The sequence below is a fragment of the Bactrocera oleae genome, chromosome 6 (genome assembly GCF_042242935.1).
Source record: "Bactrocera oleae isolate idBacOlea1 chromosome 6, idBacOlea1, whole genome shotgun sequence".
Classification (NCBI taxonomy): Eukaryota; Metazoa; Arthropoda; class Insecta; order Diptera; family Tephritidae; genus Bactrocera; species Bactrocera oleae.
In genome coordinates, this window is record NC_091540.1 from 56,789,203 (window position 1) to 56,815,319 (window position 26,117).

At 35.8% G+C, this 26,117-nt stretch overlaps 1 protein-coding gene across 1 annotated transcript; it reads left to right on the forward strand.

The window, feature by feature from the left end:
- Positions 1-11,975: 11,975 nt before the first annotated feature.
- Positions 11,976-25,797, forward strand: LOC106615465 (uncharacterized). The gene is made up of 6 exons (XM_036360487.2): positions 11,976-12,264; positions 19,156-20,635; positions 23,535-23,749; positions 24,189-24,376; positions 24,491-24,803; positions 25,374-25,797. The coding sequence occupies exons 1-6, from the start codon at positions 12,228-12,230 to the stop codon at positions 25,571-25,573; spliced, it is 2,433 nt and encodes an 810-aa protein (XP_036216380.2). The 5' UTR covers positions 11,976-12,227; the 3' UTR covers positions 25,574-25,797.
- Positions 25,798-26,117: the final 320 nt, after the last annotated feature.

Below are 26,117 nucleotides of genomic sequence, written 5' to 3' on the forward strand. Positions count from 1 at the left end.
TGTATAGAGTAGTGGATAAGTGAGAGGGTTCTATTTGACTAAGGTACTGATTTTACGTTTAACTTTAAGTCCACGAAGTATCTCCCTCTATTTGAGTATTGAATATCTTTAAAGAAGCTCTAAATATTGTATGGCAGCTATATGTTACAGTTGTTTGATCTGAAGAATTTATTGAAATATTGTAGCATCGTCTTGAATAGTAATATATACGAAATTTCATGAAGAGATATTTTCAAATAAAAAAGTTTTCCATACAAGAACTCGACTCGTTCAGTTTGTATGGCTATATGGTATGTTATAGTGATCTAATATTGGTTCCGACAAATGAGCAGCGTCTTGAGGAGGAGAAAATCATATATGCAGATTTTAGAACGATATCTCAAAAACTGAGGGACTACTTCGCGTATCTACAGACAGACAGACATGACTTATCAGCTCAGCTCGTCAATTTGATCAATTAAATATATACATATTATAGGGCCTCCGGCATTACCTTCTGGGTGTTACAAACTTCATGGCAAACTTAATATACAACGTTTAGGGTATAACAAGAAAACGTTCTAGTATTCATAGTACATCAATAAGCAATGGTAAGTCGAACACAATAAATTTATTTAAGAAACATGCGTGTTTTGCATAAGTGTAGATTATATGTCTGTTACCACGAGGAGTAACTGACAAAATCGAATTTAAACATAAACGCCTTTAACTAAAATATATCACAATGACAAAGTATAGATAGTGTTCTCGCATATCTAAATTTAGGGTCCCATTTCCAAAAAAATATAACTTAAAACTCTAGAATAAAAGCCTTCAGTAAACGTTTCGAAATTTCTCAAATCGATTTCAGTCCCGAGTCAAGTTAGCTCTCTTCGTCTTGTCTCGAAGTCCCTTCGCCTAAAACCGGTTTAAGCAACAAAAGTATGCGTGTGTGTACCGGCACTTATAGAAAACTATTACTCGATTAATCTTATTATTCTAGAGAAAACTCGTGATTCCAATTCAACGCAATGATAACATATCATTGCCGATTCTTATTAGTTCTAGCGGTATACAGAAACAATCATATTTTAAACTTATGTATTTGAAACTTTAGAGACTAATTACCATATAAGGGTAGCACTGGATCGAACTTGCAAGGTTATCATAACCGAATTCCACAAGCAAACTCGTATAATATATCATAAAAATCGGTACACTTGCTCTTGTGTTATAGTAGTGTTGTAGACAAATACAATTTGAATTTTTTTCATTTCTTCTTTAAATTTTTATGCAAATATATAAAAACATACAATATATATTATATATATACATAACCATGCCGTTCAGTTAAGTATTTTTCTTTATTAGATTATGAAGTTATCAAATTCAAATTTTGCCATTAAGCCATACTTCGTCTCAATAGCAATTGAATATTAACAACCATTTTCCTATTTATTCGATTCACTTGAATATTTAATTATGATATCACCTAAGATGTAATATAAAAGAGCCTTAGCTTCTGCCCTCACACAACCACATCGTAAGAAAATAAAAAGGAAGACACTTAAAAGTGTGAAATAAATGAAACCATATAATTTGAATACTTTATTAATTTATTAGCATAAATAAATATTTGATATCACTGAAATTTTAGAAAGCCAACAATAATTGAAAAGAATTATTTGCTTAAACAATTGAAAACAAATGGACATTTGGCGCCTGCGAAGTTATTAAATTGAATAAATTATTCAATTTCAATTAAATTACTTAAAAATAATAAAATCATTCTTTCTAATATTTATTGAGAAATTTGTGAAAAATATAAAGAAAATTGTGAGAAATATTAGTAACACTGCTTATTTTTGCATTCATTCTAACTTGCACTAATGTAACTACCAAAATGCATAAATAAACAAGTAAGTTCGGATGTAACCGAACATTTTATACTCTCGCAAAGTCAAATGGTATACTCGTTTGAGATTTCTTTGTGGATTGACTGATATTTTCGGTAGAAGGTCAACTATACGCACTGGGGTCCACATATTTAGTACTTAGGGGCTTGAACAGTTTTGGTTCGATTTAGACAATTTTTGGTCACAAGGTGGCATACTTTAAACGTATTATTCACGCAAAGTTTTACCCCGATATAATCATTGTTGCTTGATATGCATAGTGGAAAGTGAAAGAATCAAGTGGTATTTAAAATGGTGTCATATGGAAAATAGGCGTGGTTGTAATCCGATTTCGCCATTTTCGCACTATGACATAGAAACATGAAAAGAACGTTACGCACCGAATTTGGTTAAAATCAGTTAAGCAGATCTCAAGATATGGGTTTTCACCTAAAAGTGGGCTGTGCCACGCCCACTGTCTAATTTTGAACGCGGTTCCTATAAAGTCATCTTATACCATCTCAGAGATAAAATTTAATGTCTCTGGCGTGTTTAGTGCTTGATTTATCGCGCTTTTAGTAGTTTTTAACAGTACCGTTATATGGGGAGTGGGCGGAGTTGCCACCCGATTTCAACTATTTTCACACCGTCAATAGAAGTGCTAAAAACATTTGCTTCCAGTGAATTTTGTTATTATAGCATTAGCGGTTTAGGAGATATGCACATTAAACCTATTAGAGGCGGGACCACGCCCACTTTTAAAAAAAAAATTTTAACTGCAGATGCCCCTCCCTAATGTGATCCTGTGTACCAAATAACAGTCTTGTATCTTATTGCGGAGCTTAGTTATGGCAAGTTATTTGTTTTTGATTAATGGCGTTTTGTGGGCGTGGCAGTGGTCCGATTACGCCCATCTGCAATACCAACCGTCTCACGGTACCATGAAACATGTCTACCAAGTTTCATAAAGATATCTCAATTTTTACTCAAGTTAGAGCTTGCACCGACGGACGGACAGACAGTCACCCGGATTTCAACTCGTCTCTTCATCCTGATCATTTATATATATATAACCCTATATCTAACTCGATTAATTTTAGGTGATACAAACAACCGTTAGGTGAACAAAACTATTATACTCTGTAGCAACAGGTTGCGAGAGTATAAAAAACACAGAAGAAAAGCAATGTGTTGATTTCATTTCTACAAAACAGTTCATGAAAAAATATCCAACTAGGGATGTGAGAGTAATAACGGAATTTAATTTGTTTTTATTATTTTTCAAATTTTATCATTTTGAAACTCTGTTTAAAGCTTAGCCTGAAGAAAATACAGATCAAGTGTTGTTTAATCAATAATTAACCAAAACTGTATATCCAGGAGTGTGTGGAATGCAAGACAGATTTGCTTAGTTGTCTGAATTGCAAACCCGATCTGACTTTCAATGGTGTCACCGAAGCTAATAGGATTTTCATATTTTCGAGCATACGCAAAACCAATATATTGTAATAATAAATTAGCTGTTTAATAATGTGACAAAACTTTCGAATGAATAAATTTGGAAGCCATTCTATTGAAAGTTTACAACGAGTTCCACTATTTTAGATTTTATTTTATTGGAGGAAGAAAGCAACAAAAATATTAAAAGGAAGATATTTAAAGATAACAGTAATCCACTTGATGCACCAAAGAAACCGTAGCTTGCATTAACTTGTATGTTTGTATGTAGTTATTGTACTCCCAACTCAAATCTCTCCCACGGAACCAATGGACAAAGTATTACTTCATGGGAGAGAAGAAAACATTTAAGTCTCCTCTACGGTAAAGACTGACTGACCGCCAAGTGTAGTTTTCAGATTTTCTCTTATACTTGAGAACCGAGGGCAATGGTAAAAAACATGTTCAGAGTCTTCTGTACACTCTGTACACGTCGGACAGTACGGACCATAGTCATGACGAAATTTGTAAAGGTAGCTTCTAAAGCACCCATGTCCACTTAGTATTTGGGTCCATTCAGGTCCCCATGTTGTCTATCTATCCACGGTTCACATTATCGACTGAATAAAGCATTTGTATGTTTGTAAATCTTCTTAAAATATAAAGAAAAAAATTAAATATTTTTAATAAAAAAAAAAGTGTTTTTGACTTAAGCAGGTAAGCTTAAACCAAATTTTGAGAAATTGGATTATATAAATTTTTCGCATAAATTTTGAGGAAGTTTGAAAAAGTTGTTAATACAAAAGTTGTAGATCTTTTCATTGCCTACAACTTTGCTAAATACCTATATTCAATAGGACTCGTAGTTTGCCGGAAATCGAGATAAACCGTTTTAACTTTTAAAAATTCAGCCACGCCACGCCACTCTTCCTTCCGCTTCCCGTCCTCAGATCGCAACCTTTCTTTCTAATGGGCTTTATCCTACTAAGATTTTTTTTGTTTTCAAAAATTATCTACCCTAGTCTATTGGAAACCTGTTTTACTTTACAAAATATTTTGACGAAATTTCGCATAGATTAATGCTGAAGGCAACCGGTCGAAATAAAGATAAAAATCTTTTTAAGCCCCTTTATGATATAAGAAATGAAACTGTGAAGCTTCGGCTGCATAGATTCGGTTCAGCCGAAGTTAACGTTTTTTCCTGCTTTTCATAATTTCTGTCCTCTTAATTTCTTAATAATAAAAAAATATTTTTTGCGACCTTATCATCCGGGGTAAATTCTTCTCAAAATTCTCCCTAAGCTATCGATTATTATAACAGAATAGGGGACCTTATAAGAGATTGTTTGGAAAGCTAGAAACAATGCTACGTGCCCGTTTTGCCTTCTAAGAACTAATGACAATTCAAGTCCTCAAAGTAGATAGTTCAGCTTCTGTCTTATTAGGTTGTGAGTTGAAATCACACAAAGCTTCTAGTTTACTCTTTTATAGAATGAAAGAAAGAATCTTGGCATAGACATAGACACACTTGTAAGCCCTCTAATTGGAGTGTCTAGCGAAGCAACAACTTTTTCACTTTTTAAACGTAAAACTGTTCGCTGATCACAAAGCTTTGTCCCCTATCGATTTCAATCATCGAAAAATCTTTTAAAGCTTTGAACTGCTGAAATGCATCGGGAAGTGAAATGCAATGAAATGTTTGGCGCCCTTTGAAACTTCAAGGATTTTATTACTATGTGTATGTATGTATTGTATGTGCACAATGTGGAAAGCGGGGACATATGGTTGAACCGACAGCATCCCTCAAATTTACATGATCGTAATTTTTCGTTTGTTGAAATAACAACAAAATGAGCATTTAAGCCGCACGAGCACTGAGTTAAGAAGGATTTAACAAACGCCACAGGAGGTGGCTTAGCCGCAACGACAGCGACAACAACAACAATAGCAAAAGCAAACACTACTGTGATGATGACGATGGGAGCAACTTTTGCGACAAAAGCAACAGCATGGCAGCACTGTGCTGTTCATTGGCACTGTGGTCGTCGTCATCGTCACTTTGCCAAACGCCAGGTTTTTGTTGTTGTACAACGTTTCTTTTGCCGTTGATTTGCTTTTCTTAGCGTTGACAGTGTTTCAACGGCTGTCGTTATTGCTTCGTAACATCAACAAAACGCCGCACACAGTGCGCCCAATGACGCTCCCGCACAACAACACAAACACATACACGTGCATAGAGTATTTATAAGTCATATATATATGTGTGTGTGTGTGCAGCTCATTCGTAGCTGTGAAAACACATTCGGGGGCGTTCGAGTCAAATGAATGCTACAAGTCCACCATATTGTGTCGATGCCGGAGGTTGCGGCTGCGGCAGGTGGCAACTATGTGTGTGCATGCGCTTGTAGCTGTTTGTATATGTGGGTGTGTGTGTGTGTGCGGCTGGCGGTGGGGACGTTTGAGGAAAGTGTTGGTGGTGTGGTGTTGGCATTTCTGATGCCACGCTGGGCCAATGCATCACTTCCGGACCTGGTGCTCATAATCTTTAAGCTTTCCGCGTTGATGACTTGCTGAGTTCAACTGATGATAGGATGTAAGCATACATACATATATCGGTATGTATATACAAGTATGTACCAGCAAAGCAACGCATATACCTACTATATGAATATACATAAGCTTAACGACATATATACCATATGCACGTATGTACAATTGTAAGCATATATGAAATAAACAGTAGGAGCATATACATACACTTACATACATACACAGAAAGCAATGATTGAATGTTGACAGCTGTTTTTGTTGTTGTTTTTGTCGTAGTTCATGTTGTAGCGAACTCGTTGGCTGATTGAGTTCCAGAATGAGGCGAATGCGTTTGAGAATTGCTGAGTTTTGGCTTTTCGCTTGGTCGGATTTCACACACACATAAGTACATACAAATACACATACACACACACATTTATATATACATTCAAATTCACTCATATATACACAAAACACGTGCACACATTCGCCTCCACCGCAGGGGAATGCAGACGAGCATGCAAAATGCGCAAAGTACTTTCTATATGAAAGTAGACTTTTGGCAAACACTTAAGCGTGGACCCGACTCCGCAGCCCGCAATGTTAATCTTTGTGTTTTTTCTTGTTTGTTGACTTATTGTCCACTTTTCGTTGTACTTACTTACTTTTCAGTTGTCAGTTGTTGGCTTAACTGCTTTCATTTGCGCTCTTACCTCTTGAATGCCTTCGCCTTCATACCGTTTGCCACGATTCTTAAGTATACAATACTACAAGTATATACTCGTAAATATTCTTGCTATTGATTCGTTGGACTATAGTTAAGCACTGTGTAATCACAGCGGATTTGTATGCGAGCTTTCATTATTTACTTAGCACTGTTTGTTATCTTGCTTAGCTGTCATAGTAACTGATATCAAGAAATGTTAGATTTTCCCAGAATATTTACTTTTTTTATCTCTCTTAAATATGATAGTCCTAAACTATGCAGTTTCACAAAAAACCTTCGGGAGCTTAGCAGAAGCTTTCTTGTAAATGAGTATGAGTCAGTGCAGACCCAAACAACCGAAGCCAACTTGCATTAACTTTTACCATTACCCAAGTATACTCAAGAACATGGAAACTTGCAATTTTATGAAAATATTTCACACGCTGACCGATATATTTGCGAAAATTCTCCCTCTGAACTTCAATTATATTAATATATATATATATTATTCACAGATCGACCGATACTTTCGGGAAGTCAATCATCAAAATATTCGGTAACTGTAGGCTTGAATAGTTATGGTTCGATTTTGACAAGGTAACATATCTCAAAACCACTACTTTTTCTAATTCCGATAACTTATAAACTGTAAGGTGAAAGAATCAGATAGAATTTAATATGGGCAGTCAGCGTGGTTACGGTTCAATTTCATAACATAAAAATAATAAGATAGTGTTATGCACCCAATTTGGTTCAAATTGTTGCAGCACTTCCTGAGATATAGGATTTCTCATACAAGTGGTCGGTGTCACGTCCATTATCGATTTTTACACCGGTTCCTATAGAGTTTTCCCGCAGCATCTTGATTGCGAAATATAATACTTCGACGCATTTATTTGCTGAGTTATTGCACTGTTAGTTGTTTTCAAAAAAACCGCTATTTGGAGAGTGGGCGTGGACGTAATCCGATTTCACTCATTTTCGCCGTGTAGGGGAGGAAGAGATAAATGGAAGACATCTAAATTGTTACTTAAAGAAACTAAAATACTAAATTTGGTATGTTATTTTTGTTGGTTGAGTAAAGGAAAATCCTATTCGTACCAATTATTGCTGTTTGGCTTGATGAGTAGTATTATATGGGTACTGCAGCAGTAGAAGCAACCATTCGTATAAGGATATGGGACAAAGACATCAAAAAAATCACCAAAATGATTTTGGATGACCACCTTAAAATAAAGTTGATTATTATATTACACACTCTAAATACATCAAAATAAGGAGACATCGTTAAAAAATATTTGTGTAATGGAAAGCTCCACGCAAAATGAATGCCAGAGAAAAACTGTATAAATATTTTTTTGTTTCTTATACAAGTAGATAATGAATCGCATCACAACACTGGAAAAATTGCATAAATTGGGCTTCACATTGCTTCCACATGTATCGTACTCACCGGATGTAATCCTCAACGGTTTTTTCTTCTTCTAAGTTCCAAAAGAATGATCACCGGAAAAAATCTGTTAACTATTTATTAGTATATGTAATAGTATCTGCTCACACTATAGACGTACCTGGAACAGAGCCCCACTTTTATTCAACCAACGGCTATCAACTCGATAACATTCTTTGAGGGACACACCTAGTGTGACAGTCTAAAAAAACCTCAACTGCTGTATCGATTCGTTTGAAAATTTCAGCGCATATTTATACATATTTCAAGAATACACAGTTTAAAATAAAAATAAAATTTTTATTGATAAAAAAATAAAAAAAAGGTAATCCACTTAGGATAAAACCTAAAAATAAAACATTCTCGTCAAACCAGAAGATATTCTCTTTAATTTTCTATAATTAAAAATTTCTAAAACCAAAAATTCACATTTAAAAAAAGTTAAATTTTACCCCAAATTTTGTTCGTTTTTGGCCTCCCAAAAAGCAATTTTTGATCAGATCAGAGGTATGTAGAATTAATTATATACAGAATAGAGAGAGAAAAAAATTTCATGATGATCAGATCATTTGTCTTCGAGTTATTACTGCAGCAAATTCGAAAAATGCTGTTTTAAGAAAAACGCGTTTAAAGACGAAGTTGAACTGAGCGGCTAGCCTTTAAATGGCTATAACTTAAAAACTATTTGAGATATCGATTTGAACTTTTAGTATGTTATTTTTAAAGGTATATTTATATGTACTGTCAAAATACGAAAAAAAAACGATTTCTTCAAAATCTCACTCTAGGTGGGCCCCTTAAAATTATTTGGCGAATGCTGATCAAAAAAACGACATTATTTTACACTTTCCGTCCCGGCCGTGCTTAGAAATTAAAAAAAAAATTAATTGAATAAAATTGTGTTGCTCCCTCACCTCTTTATTATATGTCGCGATTTTCAGTGAGTTATAATATGAAAAAGTTTTACACCCAGCTTGTTGTGTATGATAATATTTCTAATATATGAGCAGGTAAGCTGGTATAAAAAACGAAGACAAATTTATTCTGACATCCTTGGCACGTTTTGAATTCATGTTACTTTCTGAATTGTATAATGCTCGGTTCCACCTGAGCTTAGCCCTTCTTTACTGGCTTAAGGGGTTATATGCACTTGCAAATCAGAAAAAATGCGTTTTATGTGAATTTATATTTAAAAAGGCATTTTATTTTGAAATCCAAAAGTGGATATAACCCCTTAAATAACTTTGAAAATTAGCTTTAGTGTGTAAAATAAATAAATAAAAGCCAGATTGTTCCAAATTTTTAACAATGCTATTCAATTTCGTACATATGTACATACAAACAAGGTGTGAATTCCAATATAATCCAGCCGAAACAATATTTCAAACATCATGCATTTCCACATAAATATTTGAAATCTGTGAACACAGACGAAATGAAAAACAATCCGAAGAGCGAAGTGTATTGTCGAGACTTTCACTCAATTATCACTTCAATTGTCTTAATCACAACAAAGCAGAAACGAATATTACTTTCGACACCTCAGAATATAATATAAATATATGTATATATGCATATACTTATTATGCTCTCTCCTATACACATAAGTACAGACATATGTACATGACTGCTTGAAAACCTATTACTCCAATTTAAGCAGAAATTTGAATGAGCACAACTACCGTTACGTAAGCACACGAGCATCTTTTAAGTATGTGTGTGAGTTTGCCTGTGTGTGTGTGGGGCTACGTTACACCTACATACCTATTGCATCTTCATCGCACGGCGGAGACTGCCAACCTTCCTGCCACGTTGCGTCGCCACCCGCATTAAGAGCGCCGCGAAGAAGCACGCAAGGAATTTTACACAAACTGCTGCCAGACTAGCGTTAGACGCTTCTCATAGGTAACAGCGGGATGCAGCGGCACACAGCGGGCCAGCAGCGTGTGCTGGGAGTAGCCGGTGGAGGAGTCGAGTAATAGGACCGCCGCTAGTGGTAGCTAGTCAATGGCACGTGGTCGGTTGGTCGAATGGACAGACGGACGGACGGTTGGGTGAAGAAAGCAATGTGGCAGCGCTACAACTCGTCCGGAAGAGAGCGCAAATATCTACAATCATAATCTCATAAATACATACATAAGCACGCCTACACACATACAGAGGCAAGTGTTAATACACAGAAATGTCTGTCTGTGTGTGTGTGTTTGTGATGAAAGAAGGTGAAAATCTGCACCATCAACAACAACAGCAACAAATTTTCCGCATCGGCAACTGATCAACTTAAAGTGCTCAAGTGAAAGAATTACGAGAATATACCACAGCCGAGACTGAGGCCAACTAAGCCCGAGTTTCAACGGCAGAAACGACAAACTGACACCGCTACATAGCTGGCTGGCGTTCGACTATACAAGTACTTTAATTCATTAACAATACAATCAGCTGTTCATAACAACAACAACAGCAGCAGCAATTACTACTACTACAACAGCAATATGCAACTTAAATGAGGCTATGAATTATCGGCGGCGAGTTAAAAACTTCTAAAAACATATATTTATATACCTTTGGCTATATATACATATATAAGCGTGTCTGTATATATATATATATATATGTGCGTCTGTATATACATCGCTGACAATGGCGGCTGTGCGGCCAAGTGGTTTCTTAGCTATTTTCGCCTTTTCAGCCTTCCATGTTACGCAATTCTCGCCGTGCACGCACACACCTCACTATTTAAGTAGCACAACGTGCGGTGATGAATGTCTACAACTACAACAAAGCATATTTATCTATAATGCATGCAGTTGAGCGGCTTAAAGCGTTGCTTTTCACATATAAACGATGCATCAACGCATTTAAAGCGTCGCCGAAAGCTACGAAGACAGCAAGTTTGCAATTTTTCCGCTGTCTAAAGTACCGTTAAATGTTGGAGAACAATCTTATAAGAAGCTTATAAGTGGGCGTATTTTTACAACTACTTTGCAGCTACTTTGAGCGACTTACGTTGGAAAAATCGCAGAAAAATGCAAAAAACAAAAAAATAAAGAAATCAAAGCAAAAAAATAAAAAAGAAGAAACAAAAAATAAACAGAAGAACAAAAAAAAAGGAAATCACGAAAAAAATTAAAAATACAAAGCACTGCGCCAAAGACACAACTCAGTTAACGGGTGTGCAACTTTTTGGGGGTGTATTAAAGCGAAACCAATAACAATGTTTACGACGTTGTTGGACTTCTTCTTTTTTTTCTGCCTTGCATTTCCGACAACGACATTTGCTTTGTGCTCCCTTATTTCACATGGCGCTTTCTTGCTGTTGTTATTGTCGGAAGGACACAATACAGCAATCGCACACACACACACACACACAGACACAAATGTACGGGTACATGCGCCTGCCAAGGTATAGCTCCCATTTTCTTAGCTTGTAGACACGACAGCCGCGATTGGTCCAACGCATGCGCGTGCTCCGCCTGGAGCATTTGCAATGCACTTTGCACAAATACGAGGGAAATTTCAACAGCGCTGCGAATTCAGACAAACATCTGTATATATTTGCATTGAACTGGAAAGATGGCTGGCAAACGAACGTCGGACTGACTGTTGGACGCTGAGCTGCGCACTGGACGCGCACTTTTCGAGCGCACAATGTGAACGATGATACAAAATATGGCGTTCAATATAATATATTTCCACTGGCAATGGCGGCGCTCTCCGGGATAGTCACTACATATATATACGTTTGTATATACATATATTTATATATATATATAGAAGCAACTTTGCTTGCTTTCCTTTGTGCAATGCATTACTGAACACAAATAACAGTGAGTTTCCCCTCCATTTTGTCATAGAGAAAATATCCCTCTTGCGTTTTGGCATGCAAAACCAGCTCTGCTTGGACGGCTAATAATGCAATAGCGCATTTTTCTTCAAACGCCCGCAATATCAGAGATCCATAGTCATTCAAGCATATTTGTGGCGTTTTGTTAGTCATACAATAATACGGATCGTCGCCTTAACAAAGCTAGCCAGTGTTGAAATTTTCGAAAACTAGTCAATTTACAAATATCCTGATATGCAAAAAATAAAAAATTAACAACGCGCTCGACAGTGAAACATTTGCAATTTTTAAATTCAATAAAGTGAAAGTGCCAAAATAGAAATACAGAAAAATACAATTGAAATAAAAAAATTTAAATGATTTTTTCCACAATAAAACTACTCAGCAATGATTGATGAACAGCATCCCATACAAGTTGCCACGTGTGAGTATTTTTTGAATATTCTTTAACGAAAAGATATGATATGATAATGATATGTGAACACCGACGGTCCTTATATATAGAGACAATGTCATAGAACCGCCGGCAATTTAAAATTTGTGCGAGTAACGGTATTTTCATAAAAGAAAAAAATGTAATAAAAAAAACTTTGGAGTTGAACGCAAATCTCTCGAAAATTCCCAAAAACAAACTATCCCTAAAAAAATGTGTCCAGTTAGTTTTGTGGTATATTAGACAACTTCCTTTGTTAAAAAAAATGCTGAACTGTTTCTTTAATTTTAAGCCGGCCATTGTGAATGTGGTCCGCCCTTTACTTGTTTCCAACGTCCATTATAGTGCTGGGAGTGTGAAAAATACATGGCTCTAAAAGCGTTATACCAGTATGTCTACTACTCATAACTTATTGTCTTATATTTTTTAGTCTTCCAGGTATTTTATAATTCTGGTTTGTAAATGAATCTTTGAACACTAGCCACCGGCAGATTTCACGCAATTTTTATACCAGAATTCAGCCAAGTGGCTTATGTATTTATTGTTATAGCGTGAGCAATGCACAGAAGAAGTCAAGAAAGAAAATGTTTACTAGCTCGAAATATTATATTTAAAAGTAATTTTTCTTAATTTTTTTTACCACAACTAGAGCTCACACTTCTTCGTCTTTTAGTTGTGATTTCAACTTATTGGAGGGTGGCAAAGTGTTTTGGCCCGGGATCATGCAAAGAACCGCCAGCCACCTTGAAAATATGTCTCATTGAAATATGTATTTCGAAGGTTGGAAAGCAATCAAACGAGATTTAGTATGTTGATTTGATAACTTAACTCAACAAGCGTTTCTGGAAATACAAATCGTATTTTAATGATGCCAATGTCAGCAGGGCTACAATAAATTTGTGTGTGGTCCTTCATGTCCTTTCTTAACTTCTTAAAGTCTTACAAGTATCAATGCCTCGTACTATTGTGGTAAAACCTTTAAGCGACTTATTTTTTTACTTCCCCTCAAAATTTGAAACTTACCAACTTGACGGCTGAATTGTTACTATCTTGCAAATTTTAGTTATTAATCTACAAGAAATTATTTAAAATCTAAAGAAGCCGTATAAAAAGCCGTAGAGACCAAGCTTAAATTCGAAAAAAAGGTTAGGGTTGGGTTACCCAAGATCAACAAGCTTTTTTTCAAATAGCTGTATTCCTCGGCAGACAAAGATAAATCGTTGACTGTAATTGTCTTAAGAAAACCTTCTTACCTGATGATTGGACAAGTATCTAGTAGTGTAGTAAGTACATGCTTAAGATTGTAACATTTCCAACTTTTTAATTCACAGTTTCTAACTAAACTGTCAGTAAATTTTCGGCCCATAAGGTAGAATAAAAAGCTTAACAGCGCAACCTCGGGCCTAAACTTAAAATACAGGTTTGAAAAATAATTGGGTCTATATCCAAATTCATGCGGTCTGATGTGAACCGTATTCCAGTTAGCGTGCGTGTTCCGCGCCGACCGGAATAAATGGTAGTCAGAAGCGACATAATGTGGACTATAAGATGGTTGACACAAAACGTCCCAGCCGCTGTTTTCCGAATAGTTCTTAACCGATCTTGCAACATAAGACTGAGCGTTGTTATGGTGGAAAATTATTGGCTAGTCTTTAGTCGCAAATTCCAGGCGTTTTTCGGCAATCGCTCGCACCAATTTAACGACTTCTTGTCGGTAGCGTTCCTCATTAATGGTTTCACTCGGTTTTACAAGCGCATTATACACCATGCCTTCTGATCCCACCAAATACAGCACCAAATTCTTGTTTTTTTAATGCATTTATTCATGTTGTCGCCTTTAAAATAGTCCCCATTCTGTATGATGCACTTATGCCAGCGCTTCTTCTTTTAATCTATCTTTTAAACGACGACCTTTTAAGGTTCTCCTTATTTTTGGGAATAGTGAGAATTCACGAACAAGCAACGATGTATGAGCTTTTAACGAACGTCTAACCTTATCGGCAAATACAGACAAAGTAAGCAACGAATACAGCTGAGAGTTTTACCGTACTTCAGATATCAAGATAATAAAAAACCTTTTGACAATTGGGCTCTTCAAACCCGTGAAATTTAAAATTTTAACTATTACACTATTATAGGTATTTAAATTTAAACTTATTTATTTAGAAAAATCTTTTTTTTATCTTGTGAATTTTGGTAGGAATTCTCGCTGAGCAAAAGTTGGCAGAAATTTTAATATTATATAAGCAATACTACATATATCTATCAGCTGAGCGGGTGTGTGGGAGATGATTTTACCCAATTCTACTAATTTACATAAGTTGTTAATAACATCTGTGAATTGTTCTACATGTGTTGGATTTCAGTATTTAGACCTTAGTACTTACCTACTACAGCACTCTCGGTCCCACTTTTGGGAAATTCCTTCTTGATTCATCCGAAAAGGATTTCATCTTAAATTAAAATTAATCTCTGTCAATTTTTATTAATATTTATTAATATGCTAAATATTTTCAACGGATTTTGTTGTACATATTAAGACCCGCTTTCCAAAAGCAATAATTTTCAGGATACATTCTCAAACAAAGGTGTAATGAAGCTTAAAAGCTTATGTTTTGCTCAATTTTTGCATCACTTTAAGAAATTCAATAAGAAGTTAACACATTCAAAAATAGCAGTATCCCACAGCATGAGCTCAAAGCATCTCGCAATTTACCATTTCGCACAAAATTTGTAGATATGTATATATGTATTTGTATATATGTAAAGTATGCAACATAAAAATGTATACGCAATCACAACAACAACTACAATATTAAAATCAAATGTTATCACTTTAAGATAGTTTGATAGCTTTGAATATAATTTCACACTTCCCCCTGTTAGGTGAATCAGTCAACTTAGAAGCAGAGCAAATGAATACGAATAGTTTTTCTTACCGTATGTTGTTGCTGTATTATTGTAATCGATGCGTATTGTTTACCGTTATCCTCTTTAAAGAGATGAAAAGTCAAAAAGTGCAATGAAATAATTTCTTTGCTTTTTGTTTGGGCGATGAAATCGGATTAAAGCAACAGCTTGCCACCGTATAATAACAACAACAATAATAATAAATTTATTGCATATATGCGGCCCTTTGTAGTTATGCGCATGGTATATATACATATATACATACATACTTATATAGAAATATATGTATAAATACAAACACACACATAAAGCTGACGTGCCGACGACGGGCGAATTTGGGGATGAAGGACTTTGTAGACGCACAGCCTTCACCTTTAAATTGCCTGCCAACCTCCCTGCAATACATATTTACACTCACACACATTCACAAGCATTTATTTCCTTTTGTTGACTCATTTACGTACAAATTCGGTATATCCGATCGGCATTTAGCCGAAATGAAAGGGCGTTTCGCCTTCATATTTGACTGACTGACTTAAATTCTTTTATAATTTAATTATAATCACAAAACAACAAAAACAAGAAGTGAACGGAACAAAAACAGCCGAACCAGACTGAGGGTGGAAGCGTAAGTCGGCGGTTACCGAAAACCATATGCTAAGCATTTGTGTCTATTCAAATGTTTCATCCAGTCACAGGCGCATGCACACACGCACAAACAGTGGTAGCGCTCCTGAAAATAGTGGCATAAAGGATTCGCTTTATTTCGTTCGCAGAGCATAAGGAAAACAAGTGTAAATCCCGTTGTTTCAAGCAGCGTCACGAATAAGAAATCTGTCAATATATTTACCTATTTTGAGTCAAGCTTGCACTAAATACTTTCGGATATCCTTTCGTATGCACACACATGCATATGCTTGTTGTCAGGTGTGTGCAGTTGTAGTGCTAAATATTGACATATGTGATATGAATGCCACCAGCAGGCAGCTAATCGCATTACACAGCGGCACATAAGTATATGAAAATTTCAGCGAAGAATTAAGCTAGTCAATCTGCCTTTCAGTTTTATACTCTACTCATATGCTTTCATTTTGCTATAACAGTGCATTCTCTCAATCTTTTATCTTCTCACAACTCCCTGCTAATATTCACCTGTCTTTTCTATGTCTACAGTTGATGAACAATTTGGTTTAATTTATAGGGATCTTTCGGATGAGTAAAACGCTACAAATTTCATGAGCCTAGATTAAGGTTAGTGGAATCAATTGGGAAAATTAGTAAAATTTCTTTAAATTTGGTACATGAAATATACATCAAACTTCATTAACCTAAAAAACTAACTGAAAATCTTGCATTAAGATGAACTCTTTATACACTAATTTTATCTAAACTCAAAGAGCTTCTCAGAAAAGAACTACTACTACATAGTCCTGTTATAAAAATTCAATACAGCCCAGTTTCCTTGTCTCACTGCCTTTTCTAACAAGTAATCTGTGATATCCTATTGCTAGTGGAGTTTAAAGTATACAATTTTTAATATGAATGCGAAAAAAAAATTTTCATTCCGTTCGAATATGTTGGTTTGAAGAACGTTTTTTTTTCGAAATCAGTTTTAAGTTGGTTAGATGGGTAGTTCCGGTAAGTTGAGTGTTTTCAGTTTTAATATCCAATTGAACAATCGAACAATTAATATTCTGAAGCGGTTATGAAAAGTTGTTTGTAAGGAATGTTTATTTCATAGCTTACAGATCTAAAATCCTACAACATAGGAGTAGACTAGTCAAATATTTTTTACTCATATTAGAACGTAAGAAAACTTTTTTAGGGATCTAATATTTTTTATATGCATAGCTTCTAAATGGATAAGTTCTTCGATTAAATCGATAAAAACATATACTTATTTGATATCAACTGCAGCGAAACATCTATCACTTATGAAGCAATCTAAAAGAACATAAAATAAATAATTTTTTATTAATTCTTCATCTGAATCTCTACAATCTTATCGACAATCAATCGAAATTGATTCAACATTTGCAGACCTTTCTTAATCTAGCCCTTCCTTTACATTACATTTTACTCGTAAATATATCTGACTCTATGTGGCGCGAACGCAATGGTTTATCGGTTTTCTTTGGAAATTGTTTCCCTTCTTTCTCATCTCTATTACACTACGGAACTGCCGGATTCACCGCAACTTTTCTCTACTAGCGTGTGTAAATTGGCTATTTATAGACTTAAAGTAGCCATACAAATATTTAGCACTGATTATGGTTGAATTGAGTTTTAATGGAGGCAGAAGTTCTACTGATCTCCTTGCCTCAACAAGGTACATCTTTCCCCAGTTATACTTGTAGGGGAGTATTTTTCCAATTAAAATCCACGCGACAAAAACAAACGGGATTTAAGGCGCTTTGTCGTTATACGATATCCAACTTCCATAGTCCTCAGATTTTACAAAGATCGTGACTTCAGTCTAGCCACCCAAGTGTAGTCACCACATTGAGGCTCATCAATAGAGCATTTCCTAATCTAACACGCTAAACCTCGACATTCATCATGGTATTTATGGCTTCAATTCAGTTTTAGTCGATCACAAATAAACGCCCATACCAGTCCATATATAATATCCATATACAAAAAAAATTTAATTTTTTGAAATTCACAAATGCTTATAACCCCTACACGGCTTGTAAAACTTACGATCACAATGCTAACGATGTCTCTTCGTTTAATACCTATACTAATGCTAACTCTTACTTTGATGACAGTTAGCAGATAAATGTCCCCGGTCTTAAAAGTTTAGGGCAAAATGTTATTTTTTGAGACTCGCAGAATGTATAACTGTTATGAAAACTATGGACCCACATATTTCTATTGCGTGCGTTATTTGTAGCCTTTACTGTTGCTGAATCAAAAAAAATTGCAATACCAGTATTCAGAGTTACCTTTAGACTTTAATTAAATATTAAATTATGAACATTCCGTATGGACTGCAACGAAGTGGTTATGATGTAGGTAGCTTTAAATACAATAAGCACTCACAAAAAAAAGTATACTTTAAACTCATGTCAAACAGTTTTGACTTGCAACATATTACCACTACAGTAAACTATTAAAGTTGTTAATAAAGTAAGCTCTAGTTGAAATAATTTGCTGGAAATTTTATATGGTGCACATTTGCATTAAATAGTCACTTATATATGTATTTCTACATATACATATGTACATTAACAAATATGTATGTGAAGTAGCATATACAAAAAGTCATAATTAAACCGCAACTGTTGCAGCAATTGAGCAATCTGCTGCTCTTAAATGTTGGCAAATAAATGTGTGGCATAAATTGAGATAGAAAACCCACACACACACATGCACACTTAACGCTTTCAACCAAACTAACTGTCAGTGTCAACTGGCAGGCAAAAACTATGCATGCGGCGGTTTCCAGCTGAAAAATTTAGTTGAGTATTTTGTGAGCAGTTTACATATCCGCATTACAGTTATTTTCATAATTGCAAAACCACAAATTCACTCCAGTTCAATTCTCCAACCCTCCTCCATCAGATCGTTCACTTCGCCCGCCGGCCGTCGAGTGCACGCTGCGGCCAGGATTTTGTTGGTCAGCTGTTGTGGACCCAATTTGTAAACAAGTCCATAGCATGACCGCAAAAGACTCGGGCTGGCAGAACAATGGTGTCGCAAGCGAATGCAAAATTTGTAATTGTGGTCATTCAATTGCTGGCTGTCCGAAACCGAACGTTGTCGGGTAAATAAATAGTATGGCTGATATTTACAACAAGATACGTGTGTATCTATGTATATAAATATGTATGGTATAATGGAATTTACGAGGCTCAAATAAAAATTGCTGAAATGTTTTTCTATCCAACGCACACACACACACACAACACAACACACGGACACGCATTCACGCATATACTGTATTTGCCCGTATACGTCAACTTGTAGTACCATTGGGCCTCAAGTGTCATACGCCAATACATCAACAACAACAACAGCAATTGTCGCCACAACAGCAATCCGCAAGCATGATGATGAGCGGAAGTCAAAGAATGTTAACAACACTGGCTACAGCATTGAAAACAACAACAACTTCCGGCGCGACAACAAGTGACAATGGCACCGGCACTGGCGCTACACACGAGGCGACCAAACCGATGACAACAACAAGCATCAATACTGCGACAACGATGCCAGCATCTATGGTGGCCGCAACAGCATTGACGGCAATAGGCAGCATTGCCAGTTTGGGGGGCGTGGCCGGCGCTTCAGCAATGACGGTTGGCGCTGCTGTGCCCACTTCCCGCGAGGTGTTGTGTAGTGGGGGTGGTGTCAGCGCAGTGGCTTGCGGTGAAATAAACGGAAATCCGACAACACCAACCGCATCGGCAGCAGCGGCCGCAGCAGCAGCGACATCGTTTTATACAAATGTCATAGGAAATTGCAATGGCCACAAAAATAATGGCAATGCCGGCAATGATAACAAATGCTACAACAGTGTCGATATGAAGGCGAGTAATGCGAGCAGTGTTGGACAAAGGCTAGAAGCACAACAACAGCTGCAACAACAACAACAACAACAATTACAGTTACAACAACAACAACAGCAAATGGCGCTGCATGTACCAGTCACTGGTCCAGGGCCTGGTCGACCACCCTCCACTTGCTCCCCAAACGCCGTACACCCCTCTTTGTATGGCAGCGACAGACAAGCATTGGGCGATTTCAATATGAACGTTGTTGGCAACAATGAAAGTATCGGTGGTGTTGGCATCGTCAACAATGATGCCTGCCCCATGGCTGCCATGTACACCGCAAATATCAACAACAACAGTTGTATTGACCACAACGGCAATAGTAACCTTACTAATTGCCTGAATGGCAACAATGACAATACAAACAACACCAATAACAACAACAGCAGCAGCATGTTCCTTGCCATGCAACGTCACGCGACGGACAACTGCGCAACGTTGCAACACAAACAACAACAACAGCACTTACAATTGCATTTTGGTACACATTTGCATGGACAATTCGCGCACGACGACCATTCGCCTTGTGCAACGCCCCCCATGCCACCGTCAACACTGCGCAATGGCAATAAATGTGATGCGCTCTCTACCGCCGCCGTAGCTGCCGTGCTCGGACTGCCGGTGGCATTGCCTTTGTCATTGTCATTGCACTTGCCATCATTGTCATCGTCAGCGTCCGCCGCTTGCCGCACCGCCTTGACTTCGGACCCAGCAGCAGCTGGGGGAACGCAGTGTGCCTATTGTTGTCAGCCAATTTGTGATCGTTATATAATGCGTGTCGTGGACACTTCATTTCACGAGGGCTGCCTCAAGTGCGCCACTTGTGCGCTGCACTTGGTGCACTCCTGTTATGCGCGCGATGGCAAACTCTATTGTCGCATCGACTATGAAAGGTAAATATTTGCACATGACCAATACTCAACATACTCGTACATATATAAATATGTATATGACTACGTTAAATTGATATCTATATACATAGTTACATACAAATAAAATCCTTCAAATGAGTTTGTTATGCCTTCGTTACTCCACTTTTGAAAAATTATTATTTTAAGATTACTTTTTGCTCAGAAAAATGCATTTAATCATAATTTATGAAGATAGGCAAGTATGTGCATATTGGGTTATTATATTTTTGGGCAATTTTTTGGTAGAGCTTTCAATTTCCTGCCAGAATAATTTTTCAGTTAATTTTAAAAATGCTCAAAAGTCAAACTACAAAAAATATAAAAATGAACTTTTCGTATATAATTTAAATATAAAATACAAAGGTAGGAATATAACATTAAGAGCTCAAATTTTATGAGGCTTCGTTTTTTACCTTCTTTTAAGTTTTAAGCCTATTTTTATACCCTGAGCACGGTTTATTGGATTTGCTGCGAAGTGTGTACCACCTAGAAGAAAACGTCGGAGATTTAATAATATATATTTTATATTAATAAATGATCAGAATGACGAGCTGAGTCAATATCACCATGTCCGTCTGTCTGTCTGTACTTCCGCGAACTATGCTCTCAGTTTTTGAGTAATCGTTCCGAAATTTTGTCACGGCCTTTTCTCACCAAGAACTTGTTCATTAGTCGAAACCGCCGATATCTGACCACTATAGCATATAGCTGCCATACAAACTAAACGAACGGAATCAAGTGCTTGTATACAAAACTTTTTCATATGACGAGATATTATCATGAAATATGGCATAGGTTATTGTCTAAAGCAATGGTGCAATATCCGCAAAATTATTAGAATATCGTGTTTTTATAGCATATAGCTTCGGTGCAACCGAAGTTAACGTTTTTCTTGTTTAATTGTAAACATTTTTGTGTTAATTTTTATGTTAATTTCAAACAGTAAAATACATACAAAATACATTAATTTATATTATATATATTTTTTTATAATTTGAAAAAGTATGTCATAATACTTGCTTAGCTCTCTTAAGGGAAATAATCCAAAAGTGATGTAATACATTACAAGAAACCACGCCAAATGCAGAATATGATAAAAGTTATGTCACTGCGTATACGTAACGTCAACTTCAAACTAAAAAACCAAAATAAGATTTAAGTTTTTTACTGATGATTGACCTAATCTGACATCGCTGATTTTGAATTTAAATTGTAGCCGTTCTTAGTTACGATTTAAAGCTTCAAAGAAGAATTATTTTCGGTATAAAAATTATTGTGTTATTTAATATTTATAGCTCTAATCTGTTTAGTTAGTGAAAATTATTAAAATTTTAATGAAGTATTATGGTAATAGCACTCTGTATTATTAACGAATTTTAATGACAACACACAATCACACAATTTTTGAATAGCTCACTGTAGAAAACTTTTCACCTAATAGCTTTTCCTATCTTATTGTATTATATCTAATTGTGTATCCTTTCAAAAACATGTATGAAATATGGTTTCAAAATATAATCTCTACAAGTATAATATTCAGCTTATTATCTAGATATAGTTCATTGAATAACTAGAAAATCGGCTTGATAAGAAGATATTGATAAATTATTAATAAAAATTATAACCATTTGAAAAGACGACAGTCAATATACAGCTGCACAAAATCGACATGCCTAATTAGAACGAGGTAATTAGTAGAGATGAGACTTACAAAAAAGCAGCCAATTACCTGTAAGCCAATTGTATGCAAGTAACATTTACTCATAAAATAATTTATTGGTGGCTGGTAAAGGTCGGTTTGAGCTTACTAACCTGAATTTTAGTGTAATACGACTGCTCTTCAATTTGTTTACAGCTGCAAACAAGTAAAATTTTAGATACAGATATTGTGTTAATTTTTCCTCTTGTATTTTTATTGACCTAAACCCATGCCTTCTTCAATATTTATTCATATAAGAAAAATACACGCCAAGATCGTGACTTGATCAGCTTCAAATCAATAAAGTATCTCTTTTGCGGAATTAACATCTTTTTGACTAGTGATCCTATTTTCATACAACAAAAATATATGGGTAAAATATGACAAGACAAGAACTAACGACTTATTAAATAGGTCCAGAAAAAGCATATATAGACTTACAGCCACTATAACGGGACATTAGCTGTTTGGAGAACACAATGGGAATGCCTCATAACAATATATGCTCCGGCTGCAAGCACGAGGGGAGTAAGGAAACGGTTCTACACTTCCTCTGCGAGTGCCCAGCTCTATCACAATCCCAACGTAGAACTCTTGGAGCCATCAGCTACCAAACCTAGAATGTATTTTTACAAAAAGCGTAACGGAGTTAAGTAGGTTCATTGAGTTGGTTTGAACACAGCAATGAAATGAGATAGCAATATTGAAAGGTCTTACAAATAGAGTATCAAAATGTCGCAGTTTAACGCTAATTGAGCCCGTAGGGGTGACACTCTTACCTACCTATCTACGAACTTTTTTGTTTTATCTCAATTTTATTCGGTTTAAAATACTAAGCCATTACCGCGATGAGAATGACTCTAAAAATCACTGACCCGAAAGTATTTCTATAGCATTGAAGTCACTTTACAAAATGCCTGATTTACAAGAAGGCGGTAAAACTTCAATAAAATAATAAAAAAAATGATCTATTAGTGGTCGCTTATTACATATCCGTTATTCCATTTAATTAAATTTAATTTAATTTTTTGTTATATACTTTTGTATGATTTTTAATATTTTTAAAAAAATTTCCGAATAACATAAATTTTATTTACCACTAATACCCCAGTTGTTTCATTTTACATAATGCATATGTACAAGTATATTTGTGTATAAATTACGGTATCTCATTTTCATTAGACAATTTCTACGCAATCGCTGCCTCGGCTGTGGTCACCGAATCGCCTGCGATGAGTTGGTTATGAGAACATTTGACAGTGTTTTCCATTTAAAGTGCTTTGCATGCGTCGTATGCGGTGGACTCTTGAAAAAGGGTGAACAGTACGTGGTGAAACAAGGTCAACTATTTTGTCGCTTGGACTATGAAAAAGAAGTCGAGATGCTGCAAGGTTACGGTAAGTTGTACACAAAATAATACAAAATCTTGAATAAACTCGAATATTTGGTAAAAGAGGAAGAATGCAAACAAGGGTTAAGAGGCGCGTTACTAAGTGATCCGACATTATGTTGGTAATGCATAATATCATACATGAGCACATATTTTTTTTAAAAACTTCAGTCAGTATTAAGTCTTTCGTTTGTTGTGATTCACAAAAAGGAAAGGACGAATAATATGGTTAACAGAAACATTACCATATAATACTTTATTACATGGCATTACTTGGCATGTACGAATATTAAATGTATTTCGTGTGTTGGAATTCACAAATAATGGAAAATAGAAACAAACCGAACCGAACCGAAAATTTAACCTACGTCCCTACCTCAAATCTTTTTAGCATTACCACAAACCGCATTGTTAATCAATACTAAAATAAATTTCTTTAAGAACAGATTTCTACGGCGATGACTTATTTGCACCTAAATTGGATGGCAGGCGTGGACCGAAACGCCCACGCACCATACTAAACACACAGCAAAGGCGCGCCTTTAAAGCATCCTTTGAACTGTCACCGAAACCCTGTCGTAAAGTGAGAGAGAACTTGGCAAAGGAGACTGGTTTAAGTTTAAGAATTGTACAGGTATGTACTCTCATAAACATATGATTTGTATGTGAGCAGAATCGCTACGAAATACTGACAACATACTCAAATTTGCATTACCAAACATTAAGTCCGCATTTATTTAATCTTCAGGTTTGGTTTCAAAATCAACGCGCCAAAGTGAAAAAAATTCAAAAGAAAGCAAAGCAAGAGCATACAAAGGGTGCAAGCGACTCCCAGGATTCTCAAGAATCGGACAACAGCAATTTGGCGAAGATTAAAGACGAGGCGCACAGCGACAGCGAATCTCTGCTGGATTCACCGTATTCCGCGTGCGGCCGCACTGGCGGCATAGGTGCTGGTGGCGGTGGCAGTGGCGCCTCTTGTGCGGATAGCGCGGTAAAAATGCGCCCCATCAAAGACGAAAACGAGAATACGTCATTTAATTGCATGGAAACCAATAAAGGTGCGTTGCTAACAATGATCAAAAGCGGTAAGAGTCTTGCCATGGCGCCTCTGCGTCGCTCTCTGCTACTATGTAGTGTGTACTTATGCCCAAGTGCAAAATGCAAAAGATGCAAAAGTCGCGGAGCATAAGATAAATGTGGAAAAAATTAAAAATTTTAGCCAACAATTTTGTCTCATTATACTATTTAAATTCATTAAATTCGAAGAAAAATTAGTAGCCGACAGGGTGTGGAGAGTGGATATTCAAAAAAAGGAAGCAAATATAATTACTGATAAGTTGAATTTGAGAATATAATTATACTTAAATTATTGCAAATTTAATTCATTTTGGAAACCCTAACTTACGCATTATTATTTCTATGGACAGAGAGAATATCTTTGTATCTCGTTCAAACTGAAAACTCATAAAACCATTTCATAAAAACTAAGGAGATCCACACCGCCGTTATATCTTTTCTAGCGAGATTTTCTTTATTTCTTGACACAATTGAAATCTAATGAAATACTATCTGATATTTGAAAATCTTACAAAATTTTTCGTCTCTTAACATTAATTCAATTTATTTAGAAAACTGCAACAAAACGAACGAGCCTTTTCTGAGCACCGTACTCGGCCTGAGCTACTCCACATTTCAACAGCTGATGGGACCGCTGACACAATCACCCATGGTGAATCCCATCGATCGACTCTACAGCATGCAGAACTCCTACTTTCGGCCGGAGGAACTGGCATATAACGGGTGTTCTAAAGACTTAGTTGAGCCTTAGAAATGATGGTAGGGCTCAAATGAATGAAATATTATATAATACATTTTAGTCGTGATAGTTGTGTATAAATATATGTTTGTATAATTCAACGTTAGTGAAAATAAAATAAACAATAATATTATTTTATAAAAACACAAAAGCATAAGCAAAATAGCGAAATCAAAAATGAAACGGTACTACGTTTATAACGATACCGATTAGTAGCGGTTAATAGCGTAAAATGCATAAGAATAAAAAAACAAAATTGTTGAAAAAAAATTGTATTTACTTATGTATTCAGTTGTTGCGATGTTTTCTAATTTTTACAGCTTGTAGTGATATATCTACATATAAAGGACGATCCATTTCGAGGTTCCCTACTTAAAATAAAAACAACACAAAAAATTCAAATTTAATCTGGAATGTTTATTATCATTCGAAAGAACATTCTTAGGCATTTATTTTTTAAAGATTATCTCTTTCAAATGTTGGTCGCGACTACGTCTCAGATGGTCCATCCGTTGAGTTCAATTTTTGATGATATACCTATTCCCACAGGAAAAAG